Source organism: Ceratotherium simum, chromosome 5 (genome assembly GCF_057802395.1).
Source record: "Ceratotherium simum simum isolate JZ-2026a chromosome 5, ASM5780239v1, whole genome shotgun sequence".
NCBI lineage: Eukaryota > Metazoa > Chordata > Mammalia > Perissodactyla > Rhinocerotidae > Ceratotherium > Ceratotherium simum.
The window spans coordinates 85,878,518-85,904,033 of NC_141904.1; the positions used below are offsets into that span (position 1 = coordinate 85,878,518).

Below are 25,516 nucleotides of genomic sequence, written 5' to 3' on the forward strand. Positions count from 1 at the left end.
ACAATAGGACTTTGCTGGTGTTTCTTCCTCTTCCTGTCCCCTAGTGGTGGTGCTGGAGGCTTCTAGCCCACCTTTTACGTGATTCCAGTAGTCTGGTTACTAATATGTACAAAAATTACTACTATTACCAATAATTATATTTATTGAGAAATTATTGTGTCTGGCCCTATGCTAGATGCTTTACATATATTATCTAATTTAATCTTCATGACAACTCTGTGAGGTAGGCAGTATTATTATTTTACAGACGGGGATAACTGGGTGTAAAGAGATCACAAAACTGACAAGCAATAGGTTAGGATTCAAACCCAGAGTCTTTAACACAATACTGGCTCTCATTCACCTTCACTGTTAACGTTCAGAACAGCAGTCTGCAAAAAAACAAACAAATAAAATATGTATACTTGTATTTATTACGGAAAATGTGAACTGATATAATGCTCACTTTATTAGACTATTCACTACACCTTTTAATCAATTCAGAGTTTATTATTTTTGTTATAAACAAATTCTATTACAAATTTTTTTATTCTATTATAATTTGCCATCCACTAAATGGCTGCTTGCATGAGACTTTTTTCCTTCCTAAATTTGATGTCATTCCCATGTATTAATCAATTAAGACCCCAAAAATATGGATCTATGAAAATTGGCATAGGTTAAAAGTTCCTTTTTCAACATATTTACATATAGTAACAACAACATTATGCAGTGCAGAGAACACTAGGGTAGGAGACAGAAAACCTGGGTTCTTATTCAGTCAGCCTCTAACAGTGTGCTCATGGGCAAATCACTTTCTCTCATTTTCTTCGTCTGGCAAATGAGGAACTTCAATAATTTCAGAAAGGCCTTTGCTACTCTACTATTTCAGGATGATTTTTGTCTCTGGGTATCAGCTGTCGTAATGGGAGAGGAATTAGAAAATTCTCAGGTCAATTTGCGCTGCAAAATGATTGGCAGGAATCAATAAGGAGGGGCTGGATAAATAAGTTAGACCATATTTATGAGTACTATGACATTACACTGAAACAAATTCAAACAAGTTGAAAAAAATCAGTGATTAAGTGTCTCTTTAAGGTCACTTCCAACAAGGCTACTAAGTTTTAGAGAATCTATGAAAGGTTTCTTCCTGGCACCTACTCTTGTTGCACAGCCTGACACGTTTTCTAAAGAAGCTTTTATTTGAGGATTACTCACTCTTCATAGTACATCCCCAGCCCCCTGTGCCTGGCACATCATAGGTGTTCAGTGAAAGTTTGTTGAAATTAATTTTTGCTTAATGTAGAGCTGGAAGATCAGGAAGAGATTTGTTTTTTTAACCAGCATTCGGTTTAGGAAGGGTGCAGGTTCAGAACCTAGCTCTACTACTTCGTAACTGTGTGTACTTAGGCAAGTTAGTCACTTCCATATCTGTGCCTCAGTTTCCTCTTCTTTAAGGAGAATTATAAGTGTTCCTACCTCATAGGGCTGTTGTGAGATTAAATAAGACAATCCAAGTGTTGTATTTGGCACAATACTTAGCAAAGATTTAAGGTTCTATTAATGTAGGCTAATGTAATTATTAAGGAGATGCAGCATTTCCCCAGATGTTCTAATAGAAGTTTTTCTTTTCTTTTCATAAGGAACAAGATAAAACCCCAAAGGTAAACCATATAGTTCTGGTGCTTGATTTCGTAATTTAGCATCTTTTCTGACCCATTTCCATACTCCCAAATAATGATGCCTATAGGATTAGAGAAGTTACTGCATTTTTGCATGATATTGGTTGTATTTTTGTTTAAAATACATTGTACTTTAGAATATTGTGATGTCTGCTCATTGACTAACATAGAGTTTAAAGCTAAGTTTGAAGATCTAAGATAAATGGCACAAATTCTTTTCCTTCCTCACCAGTTTTGCCTAAAGACCTCTACCTCCTTGAAACACACTAAAGGTTGTGAAATTGATGGGTACACCCGTGATGCAACCAACACACTCCTGTCTCCCAGCTGGAAAGTGAAGACAGTGTTACTTATCCCTGAGAAGAACTGATGTTCATTTGTTCATTTGTTCTTTCATGGATAATTGCATGAAGTTAAAAAAACACCTACTCAACTTACAGCTTGGCAGAAACAGTAGCTTATGTTTTCTAAAGACGAAATTAGAAGCAGACTCCCTGGACCCATCTCTAAGTCAAAATAAAATAAAATGTCTAGGGAACCATGGTGCCTCCCTGTAACTATGGTCCATGGAGTAATATTGTTTAGGTCAAGATGTCCCAGAATAAGAAGACAAGGAGAAGGGAAAGGGGGAAGGGAAAAAGTGTATTTAAGCAAGATGTTTTCATGGAGATGAAGAGGCAAGCTGTTTTTCTTTCTTACTTTGTCCTTTCTACAAGGGAAAAAAAAACAACAACTTTATAAGACCCTAGTCTTCTTCCTGCAATAATCAGAAGAGAAAAACCGAGGATACATTGAGGGGAGGTGTTATAGCTTAAATTGTATTTTATTTATAATATTGAATATTACCATCTTTTCTGGGGAGCTTAAGCCTTAGCAAAACTAAGCCATTGACAATGTGTCTTTATTTTTCCATTTTCACAGAAAATTGAAGACTCATTCTACTCTTCTCTATAAAATATGATCATTCAATTGGCTGTTGTTTAGTAAATGATAACCATGCACAAGGGCTAGCGGGAAAACAGAATAACAAAACACTGTCTTTGGGCTCCAGAACTTGAAATCTAATGGCAGAGATAATTATCTCAGAGTTAAATGCGTGGTACGAAGTGCTGTGGGAACACGAAGAGTATTTTTAAGTTGGAGAATTCATGGAAGGTTTCATGGAGAAAGTAGCATTTGGACTACTGTGGGATTTCCTGCTGCTGTGGGAAAGACAGACGGGATTGTGACGCGCAGCAATGAGGAACAGGGAGAAGATAGAGCGGCCTCATCGTGAGCAAAGATGAGCTGACTAGAAAATGCCCATGTTTAACCTGGGCAAATAGTATCATATGCCTAACCATGGGATATGCCAAGAATGGCAGTGAAGTCTAGGATCACTAGTGGAAAATAAGACTGAAAAAATAAGTTAGGACTGTGTCAGGAAGGGCCTTGAATGCCAAGCTAAGACATTTTAATTTATTTTATAGGTCAGTGCTTCTCTTGCTTTTCACCAATATGCCCTTTATCGAAGAGGGCAGCAAAAACAGCATTCTTGAGGGGAAGAGGGGAGAGAGAAATAGGTGGAGCGCAGGGGCTGTTTAGGGCAGGGAAACTGTTCTGTATGATACTGTAGTGGCAGGGACATGACGTGATTCATTTGTCAAAACCGTAAAACTGTACAACACAAAGAGTGAGCCCTAATGTAAACTATGGACTTTGGTTAATAGTGATATATCAGTGCTGGTTCATCAGTTGTGTAACAAGCTTACCACACTAAGTTAAGTGTTAATAATAGGGGAAATTCAAGTTAATAATAGGAAAAACTGTGTGTGTTTCAGGAGTGGAGGGGAAAAGGGTATATGGGAGCTCTGTGCTTTCTGCTCAATTTTTAAGTAAACCTAAAACTGCTTTTAAAAATAAAGTTTATTTTTTTTAAATAGCATTCTTTTGGCCATGAAAAGTACTACAAGTACAATTTTTTTTTAGAGTTTCATATTATATCTTTAAAATCACATGAATTTTTCATTATATTCATTTACACATAAATGGCTATTTTCACATTAAAATTTTTCCCAAAACTTTTCAATAAAATAGATGACCCTTAGGGATATGATTCCTGTATTAAGAAGCATGGCTTTGGTTGGTAGGGAGTCATTGAAATCAGATGTTAAAAGTGAAACAAAACAAACCAGTAAAATGATGAGCAACCAATTTTTCTTGCAACACAGATATTTTTTGCATCCTTATTTTCATTTCCCTGTGTTTATACAGAGGCATATGCAGTACCTTTAACTCACTGAGTCAACCTTTATTTTGTATGCAGAAGAACTTTGCAAAAGGCATAATGAGAAATAGTTGTGAAACTCACTTTTGTGGGTATTACAATTGAGACAAGAGAGGTATATTTTGATGTGAAAGTAATTTATACTAAAAAATGGAAATAGAAATGTAAAATAAGCATGCTGAGGAGATGGATAAAGTAAGTGGAATGACCTGAGTTAGGTAGATTTAGATGAATTTTGAAACAAAGGACACAGTTCAATGCGTGCCCCTGTCATTAAGAGCACAGACTTTTTTCTGGATGTCATTGAGACCCAGTATGACCTTTAAGCTATCACCAACGCACATTCCTTTTTTTGGTGTGTAGTGTTTATACTGTAACACAGATAACTTAAGATTGTTTGGGTACTTATGTGTGTAGATGTTCAGACATGTGAACGCAAACGGTGCTTAATGAGTCCTCTTGGAACCACTGAAGCACATTCACAGAATTAGTCCCCTTATTTGTGTTTTCAAGGCACTTTGTTTTTCTTACGAAGACCACAACTGGAATCTTTAACCTCATGCAAGAGTCAGCCTTTGAGAGTAAATTCCTTGGCTCTCTGCTTGCTGGGAAAAAACAAGAGGCCCATTCCCAGATACCGCTCAGAGAGTAGCCCTTCCTGCGTAAACCATTTTCATCAATGAGAGAATAAAGAGATATATACAGAATAGGGTTTCTGGGTCAATCTTGAGTTTGAATTCCCTACTTACTAGCTATTGGACGCTGGGCAAGTCACTTTACTTCTCTAGTCCTAGCTTACTTATCACTACAGTGGGGATAATATCTTGGGTTATGTGGAATAAAAGGTACAATATGTCTGGTACATGGGAGATACTCAATAGATGTTAGTTTGCTTCCCCCTTCCCTGCCTCTTCTGCTAAAATTTCATAGCCACTTCATCAGTTCATTTAGTATTTAATAAATAAATGCTTAATGAGCACCTACTATGAGCTAAGCTTTTTGCTAGGTGATAGGGATATGACTGCAAATAAGACTGATAAGCCTATGATTTCAGGAGCCCTAGAGTTTACGAGTGATTCATTTCTTTTCTATTTTTTTTTTTTTTTTTTGTGAGGAAGATCAGCCCTGAGCTAACAACCATGCCAATCCTCGTCTTTTTTTGCTGGGGAAGACTGGCCCTGAGCTAACATCTATTGCCAATCCTCCTCCTTTTTTCCCCCTTTTTCTCCCCAAGGACCCAGTAGATAGTTGTATGTCATAGTTGCACATCCTTCTAGTTGCTGTATGTGGGAGGCCACCTCAGCATGGCTGGACAAGCGGTGCGTTGGTGCACGCCTGGGATCCGAACCCAGGCCGCCAGTAGTGGAGTGCGTGCACTTAACCGCTAAGCCACGGGGCCGGCCCCCCCAGCAATTCATTTCTTTGTCTCCAATGTCACCAATCCAAAATTCCCACAGCTCTCCACTGGTGTTGTTGACCAAAGAGTTAACATTTAAAATTCTTAGTGACTGCTTTTTTGACACCACTTCAAATAGTGAACTGGTTTCAGGTAAACCAGGTTCCTATTGCATAAAGGTTATATGTTTTCTTGTTTCCATTTTTGTTTTGTTTTGGGGGTGGGTTAAAATTAATGCTGGGCTAGATTCTCGATTTGACATTCTCTCATTTGTAATCAAATATGTTTCCATGTATCTCTAACCTCTTTGTTCTCAATATGGGGAACATTTTCTCCTCTTTAAGGAAAGCTGTATGCACAAAAAAGATGAGTAAGTTTTCATAGCACAAAAGGGATCTTCCCTTTGTTAAAAGATTCATTTTTGTATTACTTTAAGAACAAAATTCTTTTATAATGCAGTTAAAGAATAAATTCTTACCTAAATTTAATATACCAACTTTTCTGTCACACAAAAGCATTATAAACACAAATGGAGGAGCAAAATTTATATCCTAAAGAGAAAAATATTTAGGATAGCTAATTTCAAGAAAGCAAAATTGTCCCAGAACCCTATGCTCTTTAAAAATCATTAACAGCCTTGGTCGATGATCTCCTGTAGAAGACAATGAGAGCAGGGCTGTTTGCAGGACATTTATATGGGTACACTATGTATGTCGATACTCTTAAAGGGTTCTCTCCTGTGATATCCAGGTAAGAGTTGACTTCCTTCCCTGGGTAAAACAACTTGGAAGCAGTAAGAAGGTGGTTATGTTCTCTCATTGTGATAACCTAGATGAGATCACTTTACCAAAGACTCTTTTGGTCCCCTTACTATATATCTTTAGAAGATTGCTCTGTCCTCTAGGACTAACTTCATAGCTATTCTTTTTTTCCATTTCAGAAATTACCATGGTTGACACGGAGATGCCATTTTGGCCCACCAACTTTGGAATCAGCTCTGTGGATCTTTCTGTAATGGATGACCACTCCCACTCCTTTGACATCAAGCCCTTCACTACTGTTGATTTCTCCAGCATTTCTACTTCACACTATGAAGACATTCCATTTGCAAGAGCTGATCAAATGGTTGCTGATTATAAGTATGATCTGAAGCTTCAAGAGTACCAAAGTATGATCTTTATTTTCACTTTTCAGACTACCAAGACTAGAATTGGACTAATCTCTCAGTAACACTGGAATAAATGTTCCAGAGACTAAAACTAAATACCCCAGATCATTCTTTTCTTTTTTTTCTCTCCTTCCTCTCCTTTCTATCTTTTCTTCTTTCCTTCTTAGGAGCATTTTTTTAGCGTGATTACATTGCCAGGTATATCTCAGGATAAGAGTCCATCACCCAAACTTTCAGTTCTTTTGGCCACTTCTAAGTAACAGTTTGGTACCTTATATAACTGATCATCACTAAATTGTAATCTATTTTTCCTAATTCTGCAGTTTGAGAAGCTTACACCGAAACTATTTTTCAGCACAAATTTAAATCTTGACATTGTAATCTATTGATAAATCTTCATGCCATTAACTCAATTCACATCTAAACATCAGACTCAACAAAAACGAAAACTGCACTTTTCAAGATAAAATAAATTTCTATGATGCTATTTCCTTGATGTTTATCTCTGTGTATGCTGATACACTGGTTTTCCAAAGCCACCACTATGTATTTGGCAACCATTACTTGACAATAAGTAAGAACTTCCTGTATTTCTAGTTTTTCTTTTAGATAAATAATATACTTGGTTATGTTTATGTGTGTGGTTTTCAGTTAGAGCCTAATATGGACATTTAATAGGCCTGATCCTAACCAGTGGAAAGAACGTAGTCCTTACTTTCCATAGGTTCTCTTATTCTCTATCAAAGATCATTTTACAAACCACCTTTTCAGACTCAACACTGATGGTAACCTAGTCTCTTATTTTTCACGTGCCTTCAAGCTGGGCTTACCATTATCTTTTCATGGCAGTGTTCCTTCTGTGTTTCTTTTACAAGAATGGTTTAAAAACACTTCTAAATTGCAACACTTAAATAAAAATATATAATTTAATATTGTGATGAATGCCAAATACGTCATATTACATAGCAAAATAACCCTAATTGTCTCAAATGCTGTGTGTCGTCTGTTAGAGCTTTAGTATTACGAGGTACAGAAGGGTCATAGAAGCATAGACTTAATTCCCTTCCCTGTTTTAGTTTTACAGGTAAGGCTCAGAGGTGTTGTGACTTGCCTATGATTACAAAGCCTACTTTTTCCTGTTCCATAGTGCTTCTACACTTAAATAATAAAAATATGGCAGTAAGGTATACTATGGTGACTTGCCCTATTGCCTTTTTAGCATTGTTTTTCATGTGATAAGCATCTGCTCACATTTTTCTATACACAGGTGCGATCAAAGTAGAGCCTGCATCCCCACCCTATTATTCTGAAAAGGCCCAGCTGTACAGTAAGCCTCATGAAGAGCCTTCCAACTCCCTCATGGCAATTGAATGCCGTGTCTGTGGAGATAAAGCTTCGGGGTTTCACTATGGAGTTCATGCTTGTGAAGGATGCAAGGTAAAAAAAAATCTTTCTTCAGAGAATTTGCTGAAAATTCACCTGTTAATTCATTTCCTGTTGCAAATGCATGACAGGGAATTGAGATAAGATTGTCAACCTTTTTTTTTTTTTGGTAAAACCCATTCTTCAAATAATATATTTGAAAACTTAAGAAAATTGATAAAAGCAGGGCTGCTTTGCCTCACTTCCCATTCTCCAAATTGGTCCTTTGAGGCACTGATCTAATTCAACCCGTGCACCTTGCAGATTTAAAAAAAAAAAAAGAGTGACTTGTCCAAGTCATGGCAAGACAGTGATGAGCCGGCCCAGAACCCAGATTTCCTGACTCTTCTAGTGTTTTTTTCACTACACTGTACAATATTTTGTGTATGTAAGGCTTGACAGATTTCATAGATATCTTCACTTAATCCTTAGAACAGTCCTATGAAGTTAAGCTTACTTATGGCCACTTGACAGATGAAAAATTATGAATTAGTGGGACCTGCCCATGATCGTCACTAGTAAGTGGCAGAGCTGGGACTAGAACGTGTATCCTGTGCTGTGACTCCTAAGCCAGTGCTCTGTGTTTTCTCATTCCAGTATCAGGATGAGCTGTGTATTATGGACAGGCAAAGAGATATAATTATTTGGGAAAGGAGATACTGTTTCTCCTCACCTCCTTTCTTTGTGAAAAAGAGTATTTTTGGAAAGTGCAAACATTGCACAATATTCTTCCCAATTATTAAGAAAATATTAATCTACTCATATTTTAATATATAGTCTTTTAAAATAATGAATTTTAATATACTCAGTGAATAGAAGAGTAATAGACTAGTGTTTATTATATACCCCAGGGCTCAGAATAAATTGTTCATAAGTATTTACCTTAGAAAATAAACACTGCTTATATAAGATAAGATCAAATTCACTCTTCAGTTGGGCTTTTAATTCAGAATAAAGATATACAAGAGCAGTTTGGTAGGCATTAGAACATCTGGGTTCCTAACTGGATGGTGGGCCAAAAAAGGAAATTAATATTTATTGAATTTCTACTACGCACCAGATATTGTGCAAGATACTTTTGCATATATCACTTTTTAAACACATTCTGCCTGAGTTTCCACATATATAAAACAATGGTGTTGAATTAGATGATCTCTAAAATTTCTTCAATTCAAACACACAGTTTATTACTCTAAAGACAACCTAATAAAGTCACTACCCAATCACATAAACACTTTAGCCCCCAGTAACCTCCGTGTAAAATGCCTTGGTTAGATTAGCTATTCAAGGTCTTTTCTTTTTGTTTTTTTTAAGATTCTATTATTTTTTTTTCCCCCAAAGCCCCAGTAGATCGTTGTATGTCATAGTTGCACATCCTTCTAGTTGCTGTATGTGGGACGCGGCCTCAGCATGGCCGGAGAAGCGGTGCGTCTGTGCGTGCCCGGGATCTGAACCCGGGCCGCCAGCAGCGGAGCACGCGCACTTAACCGCTAAGCCACGGGGCCGGCCCTCCATTCATTCTTTGATTAAAATAAAACTAAAATATCTGTGATCTTGTATGAAATCATTATGTATATAGTCTGTTATTAAGATCTCAATGAGTAGTAAGAACATGTCATTTTATTGAGTTAGATTTATACAATTTTTGAGTGAGTAAATTGTTGCTAAATTCTAAGAAATACCTGAAGAAACCATTCAGTTTTGGTCATCTTGGTAATTTACATTGATAAATAAATAAAAACAATATGATTGGTGAAGTTTCCACAATAAATTATTGTTTTTTTATGGGCTGTTTTTTAAGCACTTAGAAAACTAGGATATTTAAGCAAATAGTTCCACCATGATTCTATTAGTCAGATATTTGTGGAAAGTTAACATTACTGAGAACAGCTAAAAACTGAAAGACAGAAATGTTGTCAGTAGTTGGTTATAGTGGTAAAAGCTAAGTTCTGAGGGCACAAAAACTTAGAAAATAAAAGCAAGCAAAGAAGAGAAGTAGCGCAAAAAAGAGAGAAGAGGGAGGAAAAAATCGAAGTGCCTTCAAGGTAGGAATAGAGAGGGTTCTAAGGCAGAGATGGAGAAGAAACACTTAATAAACCTGAAGAACACAGGGGAGTCCTTAACCTACCATAGATAAACAAACAAAAACAATCAGAGAAAATTAAGAGGATTATATTTTAACGGGCAGTAACTTGCAAACCATCTAAAATACAGATTACAGACTTCCTAGACTAAAATGCAAAGAAGGTTGTGCTACCCTTGGAAGGGAAACTAGACATCTACTCATTTTAAAGATAAGAATAAGAAAAATGTTAGTGGAATAATATAACTTGGCTTCTCCAAGTATAAGTCAGCAGTTCTCAAAGTGAGGTCTAGAGACCTCTAGGCACCCATGAGGTTGAAACTATTTTCATAATAATAGTATGTTGTTATTTACCATTTTCACTCTCATTCTCTCAGGAGTATAAGTGGAGTGTTCCAGAAGCTACATGACATGGAATGATAACATAGCTCTGATGGCTAATGGAATGTTTGTCTGTATGTTCTTGTACATAATAATTTCTCAGTTTTCATTTCTACTCTGATAAATATCGGTAGATATAACCCACATAAACAAAAGCTCTTTGGGGTCTTCAATAATTGTTAAGAGAGTAAAGAGGTCCTAGACCAAAAAGTTGGAGAACTACTATTATAAAGCATTGAGGCTGAAGAAATACCCATTCTTTACCACTTTGGAACTAAGCAAAATTGCTACCACACTCTGAATGCAGCTAAATTAGACCAGTGGCTGTCAGTAATCAAAGATATCTACTTAGTTTGTCAACAATACTCAGTGAAAAGCCAGGAAAGTGAAATCAACAAATGTGTTTGACTCACCTGTACAGTCATGCACCACTTAATGATAGGGATATGTTCTGAGAAATATGTCGTTAGGTGATTTTGTCATTGTGCAAACATCATAGAGTGTACTGAAGGGGAACAAAATTTGCCACCCCAGAATGTGTCTCTTTAACATGGGGATTATTTTAGGCTGATTATTTTTAGGAAACAAAAGACTCAGAAAGTTTTTCTTGTTCCCTTCTCCTTAACTGCCTAAAAGAATTCACATTAAAAAACTTGTCTCAGGAAGTGAGCTCTCACCGTAGCATCATATGAACTAGGTGGTAGACAGGGAGGAACCTAGAAAAGCCGGTTTGTTGGGCTCCCCTCTGTGTTCTTCTGTTTCTGTGTGGCCAAACATTTGTTTTCCAAACGTTTGCTCTTTTTCACCTACCTGTGAATGCCTTCCTTCCCTTTAAAGTCCCTAACTCTCCCCACCCCGAATATCTTCTTTTATCTTTAGCTGAGGATGATATTTAAGGTGAGGGCTGTGGCCATTTTGGCCAGTTACTCAGTTTTCCTGGGTTTCTCCCATGTATACATGTTATTAAACTTTTGTTTGTTTTTCTCCTGTTAATCTGTCTCATTTAGTTTAATTCTTAGACCAGCCAGAAGAACCTAGAAGAGTAGAGGAAAATCTCTTCTTCCCCTACGGTGTTACACAAACCTAGATGGTATAGCCTACTACACACCTAGGTTATATGATACTAATCTTATGGGACCACCATTGTATATGTGGTCCATCATTGACCAAAATGTCATTATGTGGCGCATGACTGAGTGTATTTTCTGAAAGGTGCTTCGACAGTTTAACATTTGCTGTTTCAGTAGAATGTAGGATATACCCATAATTAAAATACAGTTGAGGGGCTGGCCTGGTGGCACAGCGGTTAAGTACGCGTGCTGCGGCAGCCCAGGGTTTGCAGGTTCAGATCCCAGGTGTGCACTGACGCACTGCCTGTCAAGCCATGCTGTGGTGGTGTCGCATATAAAGTAGAGGAAGATGGGCACGGATGTTAGCCCAGGGCCAATCTTCCTCAACACAAAAGAGGGGGATTGGCATTGGATGTTAGCTCAGGGCTGATCTTCCTCACAAAAAATTTAATTAATTAATTAATTAAAAAAAAAATACAGTTGACCACAAACCTGAAGACTAATTTATGGATTGAAGAATAGTTATATTGCTTAAGGTAGCTGTTGGTAGGCCTTCTTAAACAATTTTGCAATGCCAATGGAACAAGCATTTATATTAGCGATCCTTGCCAAACTTCAAGCAGGAATAAAAAGATTGAGTTTGGATTAAAGTGAAATAGGGACAGATTGTCATGTGAATTAATATTGCAGACTGAGGTAAAATATAACCTTTGGCTACTGAAAGATGTATATACCTTAGAGCTTGGAAAGCTGGCATTTATTGCTTACTTGCATCTTAGTAAAAGATCATTTTAGAACCATAGACTTACCTAGAAACATAAATAAATACAATCTACCATACAATACAATGTAATCTATTTTTGTATTTCTACATAGGACCCTACCTCAGGAAGAGTTTTTAGTATATTCTCACTGCCAGTGGTAGCTCATTGATTCAGCTTCTATAGGCCATACCGCTTCATGTGAAAGCTGAATGCAGGCCCAACACAGGGCTTTTAATCTCATTGTAAAATTAACAATACCATTCTGAGGTCTCATTGCACCTGAAGTCTTATTAAAAGTAAAGCAATTAAGGAGAGATTAGAGGAAGTTTTTTAAAAGGCAAAACCAAAACCTTTTAAAAGCCATCACCTTCTCAGAGACAAATGTGAAGACTTTAGAATAAATATATAATCAAAACAGTTTTCTGAAATATGCCTCCCCATCACACCAATTCATGGACTTCACAATAGCCGGAAGAGTAAGATGTTGAAATTGCACATTGTTTTATGAACTCAAATAATAATTGAGTGGTCTTTATCAGTAATATGAAGAAACTTTAGAAAAGCCTGGTTTAGTCTTCAAATAAATAAATAAATTTACAGAAAAACACTCAGTAATAGCCTCATATCTTCCCCTCTAGATTTATTGAGAGAGTCAAATGACAAGAAAATAGTTGGTTATCATAACTTATTGTTAAAAAAAAATTAAAAGCAAGTTCCAAGCTGTGTGCTGGAGTCTGTGTATATTCAGTTCAAGATTTTACGTACATATATAGTACAGAAGTGATATTCAGAGTGATTATTCTTTAACATTGAAAGACCCTGATTCATCACAAAAAGAATGTGATACACTGAAAGACATCATATGAGTTAAAACAAAAATTTGCATTATAAGCGTTAAACTTAAATAACATTCTCTTATCAAAATACCTTCCTCTCCAGTCATGCCAAATAACTGAGTATACTGGGACCTGCCCCATTGTCAGTGCCAACCAGCATTTTCAACCACTAATATTAGTTTTAAAAAGTGAAAATCAGAAAAGCAGTCAAGGAATACCATAACGTGTATATGATCACAATGGCAAAAATAAAAACAAAATTTCTCACCAACATTTATCAGTGAGAACAGTTCTGTACGTTAGCCTTCTATTAATCAGTGGGAAAAAAATACACCTTTATAATATTTAAAGGTCCCCAGAACCCCTTGAGAATTAAAGAGGCTTCAACCTCCAGCAGATCCTGTGTAGGACATGTTCTTTGAGATATTGCTGATCTCATAAGAGGTAGGGAAAACTCTCCAAAACAACAACAGTAGCAAAACCAACAAACAAACAAATCCTAGGTCTTGAGCTGTAAGCTGCAGGCACACTTAGAGGGTGGGGTTTCCCTCATGATAGATGCCCATAGGAGTACTAACGTGCAGCACTGCAGATGCCTGTAGCAGTATTCTGAGCCATCAGTGACGAGGAGCTGAGTCTGGGGCTTTTGAATTGAGCCAGAATTCTCAAGGGGGTCTGAAATAGTCGTAAGCCAGTGGTGCCCATGGCTTCCAACAGAAGTATCTGCAGATTTCTCTTTGGAGGAGAGAATTCTCAGTTTAGACTGTGGGATTCCCACAGTTTAAGGTCAAGAAATAAGTTCAAAATAAAGTATCAGCAAGTGCATGAGAAGGCAGTCAACTTGAATGACATTCATCAGAAATAAACAAATGAAAAACCAGACTTAGACCTCTCCGCCCCTACCAAACGAAAGCAGATGTTGGGATTGCCTGATACAGAATATAGATAGTTGTGTATGAATTGTTTAAAGAAAGAGGGCCAAATCACAGCAATGAACAAGCAATAATAGACTATCAGGGATGACCAGGCAGCTTTGAAAATAAACCAAGTGAAACTTCCAAAAATGAAAAATATAATTATTGAAATAAAAATTTAATGAAAGGGTTAAATGGCATACTGGACAAGCAAAAGAGAGGATTACTGAACTAGAAGATAAATGCAAAGAAACTTCTGAGAATGAGACAACAATGTCTTAAAGAATATGTCCCATCCATAATCTGCTAGAATATGAAGGCTCTTCTGGTTCTTTAAGGATTCATAGGCTCTTTGAATATTAAAAAGATATGTCTTCTTCACTAATGAATAGATGAGTAACGTACAGAACTGTTCTCACTGGTGAACTTTGGTGAGAAATGTTTGCTTTTACTTTTGTCATTGTAATTATATATTTTTTCTGATCTTATTTGACTGCTGTTCTGATGTTTACTTTTGGAATCAATATTAGTGAGTAATTAGTGAAAAGATGGAAAATATAAAAGAGAAGTTCAGAAATCTGAAGGCTAGAATAAGAAAGTCTCACACTTATCTAATTGGAGTCCCAGACCTGATGAAGAAGTGAAACCATGATACAGAAAACAACATGTCCAAGAAGATAAATGAAAAGAAATCCATGCCTAGACACACTGTAGTATAACTGCAGAATTCTAAAGATAAAGAGAATATATAACAGCAACCGAAGAGAAAAGAAAAAAACACCTTCAAAGTCAATTGACAGCAGACCTCTCAGTAGCAACAATGGAAGCAAAAAGATAATGGAATTCAAAGTTCTAAGAGAAAATAACTGAGTACCCTGTAGTCTATCAAGAATGAGAGTGAAATAAAAATATTTACAGGTTAAAAAAAAAAAGACTTAAATAGTAAATTTCAAGCATAGTAAGCCATAGAGAGGAGATGATATTTACAACACCTAGAGTAGACAATAAATTAGTATCTAGGATATATAAAGAATTTCAAAATTCAACTTTAAGGAAAAAATTCATTAGAGAACTGAGAAATGAAAAATCAGGGAAATACAAATTAGGATCCTACTTCTATTTTATACATAGTAGATTGTCAAAAATTAAGAAGTCTGACAATATCAAGTGTTGGACAGAATGGAATTTTCATAAATTGCTGATGGGGGTGGAAAACACTTTGGGGCATTATCTTGTAAAATTTAACAATCACATATTGTACAATCCAGAAACTCTACTCCTAGGTAACTCTTGTACATGTGCATCATAAAAAATTTATAAGACTATTTAGAGAGAAGCACTGTTCATAATAGCAAAAAATTGGCAACAATTCAAACCTCTATCAACATGAAAATAGATTAATAAATTGTGGTAGAGTCACACAATAGAATATTATGTAATTGTGAAAATGAACAAATCATTGCATCTCACAAGAAAGTGGGTAAATATTAGAAACCTAACACTAAATTTTAAAAAGTGAAAATCCAAAAAAACTATATATAGTATGATACCACTTAATAAAGCCCCCCTTAGGCAAGCATGCCTAAGCAATATATTACATATTCGTTTTACATGTGATCGTGTGATAAAACTATATTTTCTTAAAGGTCAAGGAAATGATAAACACAAAATTGGGAATAATGATCATGTTGTCAAGGGAGCCAGAGCTGGATAAGGGAAGAATACATAGTATTCTGGTCATGATATTAAGTCTTGGGTTGGACAGTGGGCTTATGTGTGATAATTATCTTATTATGTTTTACAATTGTGTGTATTTTCTACGTTTGTAATTAATATTACATTAATAAGATAGCAACAGAAATAAAAGGAAAAGAGTATGCCAATGGCCTTGTAATATCTCAGACGTAGTTGAGAATCACAAAATATCAGAGATGGAAGTGCCTCCTCATTTTACAGATGGAAGAGGTGAGGCCCAGAAAGGAAGTTAAGTGAAGCATATATTCATTCATCAAATTTTATAGAGCACTATTGTTGGTGTTTGGGTTATATCCAGAGGAATAAAGGACCATTCTTGCACCCATGGAGCTCACAATTTTTAATTGGGCAGTGAGAAAGGGGCAAAAAATAAACACAAACATAAGTAAATTATATGATATGTTAGAAAGTCATAAGTGCTGGGCCGGCCCCGTGGCTTAGCGGTTAAGTGCGTGCGCTCCGCTGCTGGGGGCCCGGGTTCAAATCCCGGGCGCGCACCGACACACCACTTCTCTGGCCATGCTGAGGCTGCGTCCCACATACAGCAACTAGAAGGATGTGCAGCTATGACATACAACTATCTACCGGGGCTTTGGGGGAAAAAATAAATAAAATAAAATTATTAAAGAAAGTCATAAATGCTATTGGAAAAAAAAGAAAAGCTAGAGCAGAGAAAAGGAGATTAAGAGTTCCAGAAGAGAGGTGGGGGCAGGGACAGCCCACAATATTAAATAGCGTGGATAAGCCTCATTGAGGAGTTGAGGTGTTGGCAAAACCTGAAAGCGATGAGGGAAATAGGCAAATATGTGTTTAGAGAAAGAGCTTTCCACGTGAGAGAAAGAAGTCAAGAGTGATTTCAAGAATTTTAGCTCGAGAAACTGGGAGGATGGCGTTACATCGACTGAGAGGGAGAAAGCTGAAGTGAAGTGAGTTTGTAGGTAAGATGAGGACTTAGTGTTGGATATGCTGGGTTTGAGATGGCGATTAGATTTCTCAGTGAAGATGCCAAGTAAGCAGTAGAACATACATGTCCAGAGTTCAAGGTGGAAATCAGGAGAAAGTCAAAATGCATGTCAGTGGTAGAATCAATACTAGTTCAGTGCTTTTTGTACCAAACAGAACCAGATAAATTTGAAAAAGTGAAAAACCAAGTTTCATGAAGATGAACACAATAGAAATGAATAGGTATACTCTGAACAAAAAAATGGAGTTAGAAAACATTTCTGGTTAGACTGTTTTCAGGTCTTTCAAAAAAATATAGCAGAATTCAGTTAACCTCAAATTGACGTATTTGCTATTTTGAGATAGCAGTCAATTTTCTGAGGATTTATATATTTCATCTCATGTTATTTCCTATTATCTTCTTTTTGTTTGTAGGCCACAACAATTAGGGAGCACTCTTTCAACTGCATAAGTAAATGAAACCAATTCTGTAGGAAATTATGCAACATAGAGAATTCCAAAAAATTATCCACATGTGGATTTTTATTGGCCCTGATCATGTTTTAGAATGAAATGATTATAACTTTGCCAAACTGCTTAACACAATTATAAAGGCTGGGACGTGCTGTTGGAATGATTTGCAGAGACACGGAACTGATTACATGATGTTTTATTTGCATTACATTAAATCCAGAGCACTTCTTAGAGCATGCTGAAATCCACATGTGGAGCCAAGATATATTGAATGACATCAGCTGGATGTGGTCACTGTCTAAGAGCTAAAAAAGGACATTGGAAATCCTTTGGTTCGTCATTTCACAGCAGAGAAAACTGAGTTCCAGAGAGGTTAAGTGACTTGTCTCAAGTCACCAGTGACAGAACTCTGTCAAGAACCTACCTTTTCTGAGACCCAGGCCATATGTTGCTGCTTCCATGTATCACAAAGACTTAAAATTTGCCTCTTTTTTACCATATCCCTTTGCAGGGTTTCTTCCGGAGGACAATCAGATTGAAGCTTATTTATGATAGGTGTGATCTTAACTGTCGGATCCACAAAAAAAGTAGAAATAAATGTCAGTACTGTCGGTTTCAGAAGTGCCTTGCTGTGGGGATGTCTCATAACGGTACGTGAACACTTAGTGCCACATACTTTGTTATTCTCATTATGGCTGCCAGATCAGTAGACACTAGGGCTATTGCTGAAAATGTGTAGTTTTTCCACAAGATGCCATATTTCAGACTATTACATGCTGATAAAACGTTTCTCAATTAGGTCAGAATTTTTAAGCTTTTATTCTAGAATCCTTCTCTCTCGTGGTTGGGCATCTGCCACAATGGGAGAAAAGACTTGAAAATCTGGGAGGTGATGGAAATAATTGTAGATTTTAAAACAAATGTAATGATAATTGTGATTAAATTTTTATATTGCTTTAATAGCATTGACAACAGAATTATACTTATGTGTATCAATAGTTTCTTTCTACTTTAAATATAAGAAAAGTCTGCTGATTTCTGGATATGGAACTTTAAGTGGATATCAGAATTTAGATTTATGTACTTTTTTTTCTCTTTACTATGCAGACATGAGAATAGCAGTATCCTTTACTTTAAGGAGCGTACAGGCTTGTGGATAAAGCAAATATTTTAAAGTTCCACAAAACTTCAGTGTCCATAGAAACAAAAGAGAATAAAAGTTTCTACTTTATAAACCTGTTTCTAAAATCAAGCTTATGTTTTGGACTGTTAATTTAAGAGAAAGAATGTGGAAGACCTAAGAATATCCACGTTTTCATGAACTGTAAAACTAACTCCGTAAACTCATGGAAGATAGGCCTGTTTCAAGAAATAGCTCTTAATCGCTGTTTGGCTCTGATTGGTTGACTGGCTCACAAAACAAATTTTAGATGTAACTTGATAGTATTATGTTTGTCAATTACTAGTCGGTTCTTTCAAAAATCATTATGGGCTCAAGAAATATAAAATGCCAAAGTGATCAACTTAAATCTGAAGTCTCATTTCATCGTACATCCTGTTTTTCCTTTCTTTGACCTTCACCTCTTCCAGAACTGATCTGGTAAGAATATAGTCTTTCAAAGTCAGTCTTCATATATAAGGACTCCAAAGCATCTGTGAAAATTAAATTTTTGTTCCATCATGCAGATGTTGGTTTTTACAGCAGAAACCATCAAGGTATTTGGGAATCACTAATTAGTTGATACCCGACCCTTTAAAAATAGTTTACAAAATTGTATTTGTGTTATCAATATGGGGTCATATCCTCTAAAGGCAAAAATGTATTTTGAATAGATCTATCAGCTATACTGGACAGGATGGAAATTTGGTCCAGCTTTCCTCAACAATTGATTACATCTGCTGTGTAGCAGTATACAATAGCAGTCATTGATTGCAAAATAATTTGCTGGTTTAATTCCATCAATTTCCTTTTTCTTTCAGACCTCAGAAGACATATAAGGGCATGTTTTCAAGTCAAGGATTATATTTTAGGTGGTGCAGTCAAATTGCAGTAAACTTATTTTATCTTTATGAAGAAATCATTGAGTTTGAGGTCATTATCACTAAGACTGCCTAGGAAAGGATGCCAGTTCTGCTTTTAATGCTATTTATTTTTTTGCCCTTTAAAAAAAATTGTGACTTTTCTCATTGATGTGAAATGTATTTCTTGTTGCTTGCACATATTCGTGTAGACAATATCTCCTATTGCTTAGTGTTTATGGGTAAATAATATTTAAAGCCCAACCTGTGTAGTACTGATGGTAGAATTTTCTCTTCGCAGAAAAGTCAAAGAAAGCTATCATGAACTTGGTAATAAGGTCATCTTTTGACTTCATATGACAACTTATTCTATTTAGAGAGAGGAACAGTCTTGATAGGGAACATTCAGTTAGTTCTTCTTGCAAAGGCAAAAAAAAAAGGAATTAAATGTCATGGCATCAAAGACTTATGCAGTTCGACATTTACAGGATTGCACACAAGACTAAGAAAATCCCTTCTCAGAGATTTTCATAGGAATGTCTTTGCAGCACAGAAAAGAAAACATCCATTTGATCTATATACAAGAAGGGAAACTCAACAACTAGGTTTTAATTGTTTTGTCCATTATCCTAATGAGGGAAACATTTCCAAATACAAAGTTTTCTAGGAGGTTGTAGTAACTATTTAAAATAAAATTCATTGCTGTGGCCAACCAATAGTAATGAGGTTTCCATTCATGTAGAATGCCTTTTTATTAATGTTTTATGTGACTGGACCTCAGTGTAATACCCCACCAACTTACTAAAAAAGGCTTTCTAGTGTTATACCAAAATCAGCACCTCACTGTTTTTGTTATCCACAGGAAGAAATTAACATCCCCCAAAGTAAATTTACTCACTTCTGTGTTACTTTTGTTTCTGCTCTTTGGTCTCTGTTTAGTCCATTCGATGCATTGAGCTTCCCTGTTAGTCACCCACTCACAGCTTTTCAGAGGCTTCTCAAGGAACCTTCAAGAAACTCTAAAGGCCCTGGGGAATATTATTGGAAAATCACTGAAATAAATGATTGCTAAATCCTTTCAACTTTGAAAATTCTATGATTCTACGTAAATTAAACAACCTGCCTCACTGAATTTTTCGCTTTTCAACCAGCTATTACATATCTTAGAAACAATGTCATGGTCTTCTCAAATATCTAGGTATCTGGCATCTGTCAGTTGCCTAAATTTAAAACTTCTCACCTATATGTTTTGGTGCCATAAAAATATAATTCATATGCCTGAATCAGGTCTCCTGTATGTTCTGATTAATTACTCAGCAATTTAAGGCAGTATGTTTGATGATCGTGTAATCCAAAGCAGTCTGGGCTAAAGAAAGTATAAAAGATATATTTGGTTAATGGTATGTGGTATATGGTATATGGTTCCATTTTCAGATGGAACTTTCATTTTGATTGTGACGCGTAGCTAAACATTGTAGAAGAACGTGATTTCAGAATTCTTCCAGTTGGAAACAGTTGTTTCTCAAATATCCATTTTCAGCATTGGGTAGAAAAAGCACCCAGGTGTTGGACTGATATGCTTTGGGAACAAATTTTTTGTTTCTCTGTGGTGATCAAGATAAACACATGTTCCAGTTATTTTCATCATTTAACAATCCATCATTTCTAAACCATGGGTCAATCCCACTAATTGCTCCGAAGTCTTCCTGAGTCATCCCAAGCACGATCAGTTCGGTACCCTGTCTAGACCCCACCTTTAGTGGAAATCTCTGAATGAAAGTAAAGCAGAAAGAAAGACCCAACTTCCTGGGCTACCCAGAGGCACATGTAACTTACTAAGTGATCATTGCATCAGCTACTGCTTGTTGTACATTTTGAGTTAGTGAAGCTGGTATCTACAGAATCTTGATAAAAATACTCTCATAGATTAATGCTGCTTCTTCAGTCAAATGGGCACTCACACATTTTTATAGTTTTTCAAAGTACAATGTCTGTTTTAAAGTCCTGCTGTCAAGATCCCTGACATTAATAATATTTTTAAAATGTGTCTTCTTTATTTTTAATAAGATAATTTAGTCATTAAGAATTTTGACTGGTGAATATTTCATATTTAGGAGCTGCTTTTCGTGTATGATCTAAATAATAAAATAATAAGTATAGCTGTGCATTTAAAAAATAATCTAAAGTAGAGAAAAATTGGCTTATGTTACTTATGAGCCATTTGGCCAGGTTTTTCCTATACCATTGAGATTTGAACAAAAATTATATTTTTCATAAATATAAAAATATTGGTGAAACCTTAGCTTTGCTGATTAGGATGCCCTAATATATAAATGATGGGTTTTTTTTTATTTATTAAAAAAAATGCTGACAACTTTAAAAACAATTTCTCAGCAGCTTCATAAAAGTCCAGAAAAATGGTTTCACAAATTTTTGAGGCACTCAGCATTTTTAAAGTAGCTCTCCTTCCTCGTACACAGAAGCTCTAGTGTATGTTGCAAAGAAGAAAAGTCTAAATGACAAATAAGTTTAAACTTTAACATGTTACCTTTTTTTCTTTAGTTTTCTTTGTGATATAGGGAAAATTACCCCAATGTTCACTTTCAGAAAATATTACAAAGTAAAAAATCCTAATGCACATGGCAGCTGTGTTACTCAAGCCTACATGGCATTCATGATTGCCCACAATCTAGCCTCTGCCTCCTTTTTCCACTGCTGCCCTTTTCCACTTATATTTCAGGCAAACTGTACTTTGCTATTCCTGCAAAATGCCCTATGATGGAATACCTCTGGGCCACTGTTTATTATGTCCTTCGGTTCCCTGTCAAAATTCTACCTGGTATTCAAGGCCCAATTCCAATGCCCTCTCTTCCATAAGATTTCTAATTCCCCATTCTTCCTCTTCTGTGAGTTTTATACCTTTCCTGTGACACCACATTCTGCTTTATGGAGCAAGGCAGTGATCAGGTCTGTATTGCCAAAAACCAAACTACTGGCAACGTAAAAAGAATAAATTAGAGAGGGAAAAATCAGGGAAATTCATCAGAATACCAGTGCAATATTATGATCCTAAGACATTGGAAAGGATGAGAAAAATGGAATTAAGAGAAATATCAGAGTAGTGACCAATGAATACAAGTCTGAGGGGAGAGAGGTTGTCAAATATTATTCGAGGTGTCTAGTTTGGGTGGTAGAATGAATTAACCAAGAAAGGGAAATAGGAGACAATTTAGAGGGAAAAATGGAAGGTTTAGTTTTATGTTGCATTTGAGGTGCTTGTGGGATACCAACATCCGTGTATAAAGGAATATAGAAAGAAGTGAAAAATACGGATCCAAATTTCAGGAAAGAGAGGGCAGGAGTCATTAGCATGTGTTGTGAGTTAGAGAGAAGATCAAACCAGAAGCAACAGAAAATGAGTGAAGGAAGAGGGGCTGTCAAAGAGGTATGGAAAATCGCAGGCAGAAAGATAGAAGAACCTGAAAAGCAGAAACCAGTATGAGAAATGATTAAAATAAGGGGGTGGAGAAAGTCAGCAGTATTCAAGGCTGGGAGAATGTGGGAGAGCTCAAGTAGAATGAGAACTTAGAAGAGGCCCCCAGATCTGGCTGTGAGAAAAGCATCTAGGACTTTTAAGAGCAGAGTGTTGGTAAAGGTAAATGAGGTGGAAGCTAGGTGGCAGTGGGTTGAGAAGTAAATAGTAAGTGACAAACGCAGACGGAGAGGGAAGACTACTCGTTCAATAACTTCAGCGGTGGAAGAAAGATGGCATGGAGGGGAGGTAGTACTAGGGTCAGAACCTTAAACATCTGCCTGGGTGGAAAGGAAGAAGCTAGTAGAGAGAGGTACATGGGAGAGAGAATAATCTGTGTATGTTTGGGATCGCCTCTACTAGACACGTCCTTTTCATCCTGTGTCCCCCAGTCCCATCTGTCTAGTACAGTGTTCTACATCAAACATGTGCTCAATGAATGAATGAAATGATGTAGGGTAAGACTTCAGAGAATTGGAGGTGGAGTCACAGGGTGAGGCTGCAGTGTTTTCCTCATCTCTACTTTGAAAAGAAGCCTAGACGGGTGTTTAAATGTCCTCTGCACGTCGTTTGAAAAATGTTACCCCTACGTAAAAATGACTTAATATTGGTTCTAAGGCTGTTCCTTGTTTTACTTTGGAGGAGCTAGAAAATTATAGTTATTAGATTACCAAATCCTGCAAAACCTTAAAATGCACACTTTTTTTTTCTCAAGAAAGAGAGTTGAAAAATATCACTTATTGGCAACAGCCGTATGAAAAGCGATAGTGTTATATGTCTTGTTTACATGATATGGCTTTTGCAAAATAAACATGTTAAAAGTAGGACAATTGACCATGACACCTAGCCTTACTAATTGTCAAAAGCCTGATATTGCAAATTCACCTCTTAGACGTGGAAAGACAAAAATATTTTTAATAAGACTCAATTCATTCTTCTGTTCTCTATTGATTTATTATTTTGAAAATCTGCTTTAATTATTCTTTGTAATTAAGTAGCATTTGTCTTTAATGCTCCTACAATTAGGTAGATGTTTTAAAAACATGTCATTAATTGTCATTAGGAAACATTAATTGTTTCTTAGCACTATACCCAGATCCAAAGAGCAGAAAACCTAAATATCCCATGTGCTTGGAGTTTGTGTGTTCAGTAAATCTACTAAATGCACAAAGCTGAATATGTCATATGCTAGTAGTGAGCTGCATTCAGTTCAGTAAAAGTGTATTATATAAAGGTATGCTAATATACTTTCACCAGAAATTAATGAGTCTCTCCCAAACCTATTCTTCCTGAAAGGTGCATACTGATTCTGATATTGAAAATTTTTTTTTAAACCAAGATGCGTAAATTCTCTGTGGATGAATAATTATCCCAAATATGACATTGAATGCCAGTATTCTGGAAATTGCTCTGTGTGACAGGTGCTAGATCTGTAGAACAGATAGAATGTGTCTTTTTTTTTTTTTTTTTTCCGGGGCCTCAAAGACTAGATAAATATTGCTTAAAAAAAGAGAGAGCATAGCATGTTCCGCAGTACTATGTGTCATCAAGATTTGTAGGATTTTAGAGCTAAAGGGAAGGAACCTTTAGAGATCTTCTTTTCCAAGCCCCTCATTCTATAGAGAAAGCAATTGAAGACCAGAGAAGTTAAGCCACTTATCCAGCTTTTCACCGAGCTGAAACTGGAAAGTAGACTTCCTGATTACTTCAAGTACAGTGGTAATTTCATTGCCTTCCAGAGGCTAAAAGTTCTCGCTCTGTGACTCATAGTGTTACATGGAGCATTTCCCTCTGTCTTTTAACTGGTGATAGAAGATGTGGAAAAATACACTTGTATATGGGCACACTCAGCCTTTATATTTGTGGTCCCCAGTCTAGAACTTTCATATCCTATTTCTAATCTCTCACTTTAGTCTTATCGAAAACAGCAATCCAAAGGGAGGATTCATCCCTCTTCTTGGGATTCTCCACCCAGTGGGTGGAAACTGAGGTTCAAGAATTACTTCACTGAAAAACACTATTCCCTAAGCAAGTTTAAGACAGAGAGATAGAGATATAGATAGACAGATGGAGAGATTAGGTTTTCAGGGTTTGTTCTTTATCTGTGGGAAAGAATCTAGGTCAGTGTGCCATGTCTACCATCCTGGTCTGTAGCCCACAGCAACCGTGGTTGCCCTAGACCACTTTGTCCACAAGTAATAAGAACTGCATTTATTAAGCATTACTATGGGCCAGGCACTGTGCAAAACCCTTTCTGTGCCTTATCTTGTCACCTCGCATGAGGTAGGTAGGTATTATTACATGGGACTCAAAAGCAACAAAATAAAATCGGCTTTTTCTCTCTTAAAAAATGCATACCGGGGCTGGCCCGGTGGCGTAATGGTTAAGTTCGCACGCTCCGCTTTGGCGGCCCAGGGTTCACAGGTTCGGATCCTGGGCACAGACCTACACACTGCTTATCAAGCCTTACTGTGGCAGGCATCCCACATATAAAGTAAAGGAAGATGGGCACAGATGCTAGCCCAGGGCCAATCTTCCTCAGCAAAAAGAGGAAGATTGGCAACAGATGTTAGCTCAGGGCTAATCTTCCTCACCCCCCCCCCAAAAAAAATGCATCCAAATAAAAAATGGTATTTCCTCTACAACTTCAGGTTTCCATATGTTTTATGCAAATTTAGTCCCACCAAATGGGATGTATTTTTCCTTTTGTTGAACCTCTGGTGTAAAAATGCTAACATAACCTGTATAATTACTCACACTGAGAGTTAATTGAACCTAATTTGCAGCATGAGCATTTAATGATACAGAAATTTTGTTCATAAGATTTAGCCTT

The 25,516-nt window shown here is 36.5% G+C and overlaps 1 protein-coding gene across 4 annotated transcripts in view; it reads left to right on the top strand.

Annotated features, from left to right (window-relative positions):
- Positions 1–25,516, top strand: part of PPARG (peroxisome proliferator activated receptor gamma) — a 135,411-nt gene that overhangs the window by 74,877 nt on the left and 35,018 nt on the right. For all 4 annotated transcript variants that reach the window (XM_087431523.1, XM_087431524.1, XM_004443158.3 and 1 more), the window contains 3 exons: positions 6,264–6,491; positions 7,759–7,928; positions 17,644–17,782. In XM_087431523.1, the coding sequence (XP_087287649.1) occupies positions 6,272–6,491; positions 7,759–7,928; positions 17,644–17,782 (529 nt within the window). In that variant the 5' untranslated portion in view covers positions 6,264–6,271. The remainder of the gene's footprint in view (positions 1–6,263; positions 6,492–7,758; positions 7,929–17,643; positions 17,783–25,516) is intronic.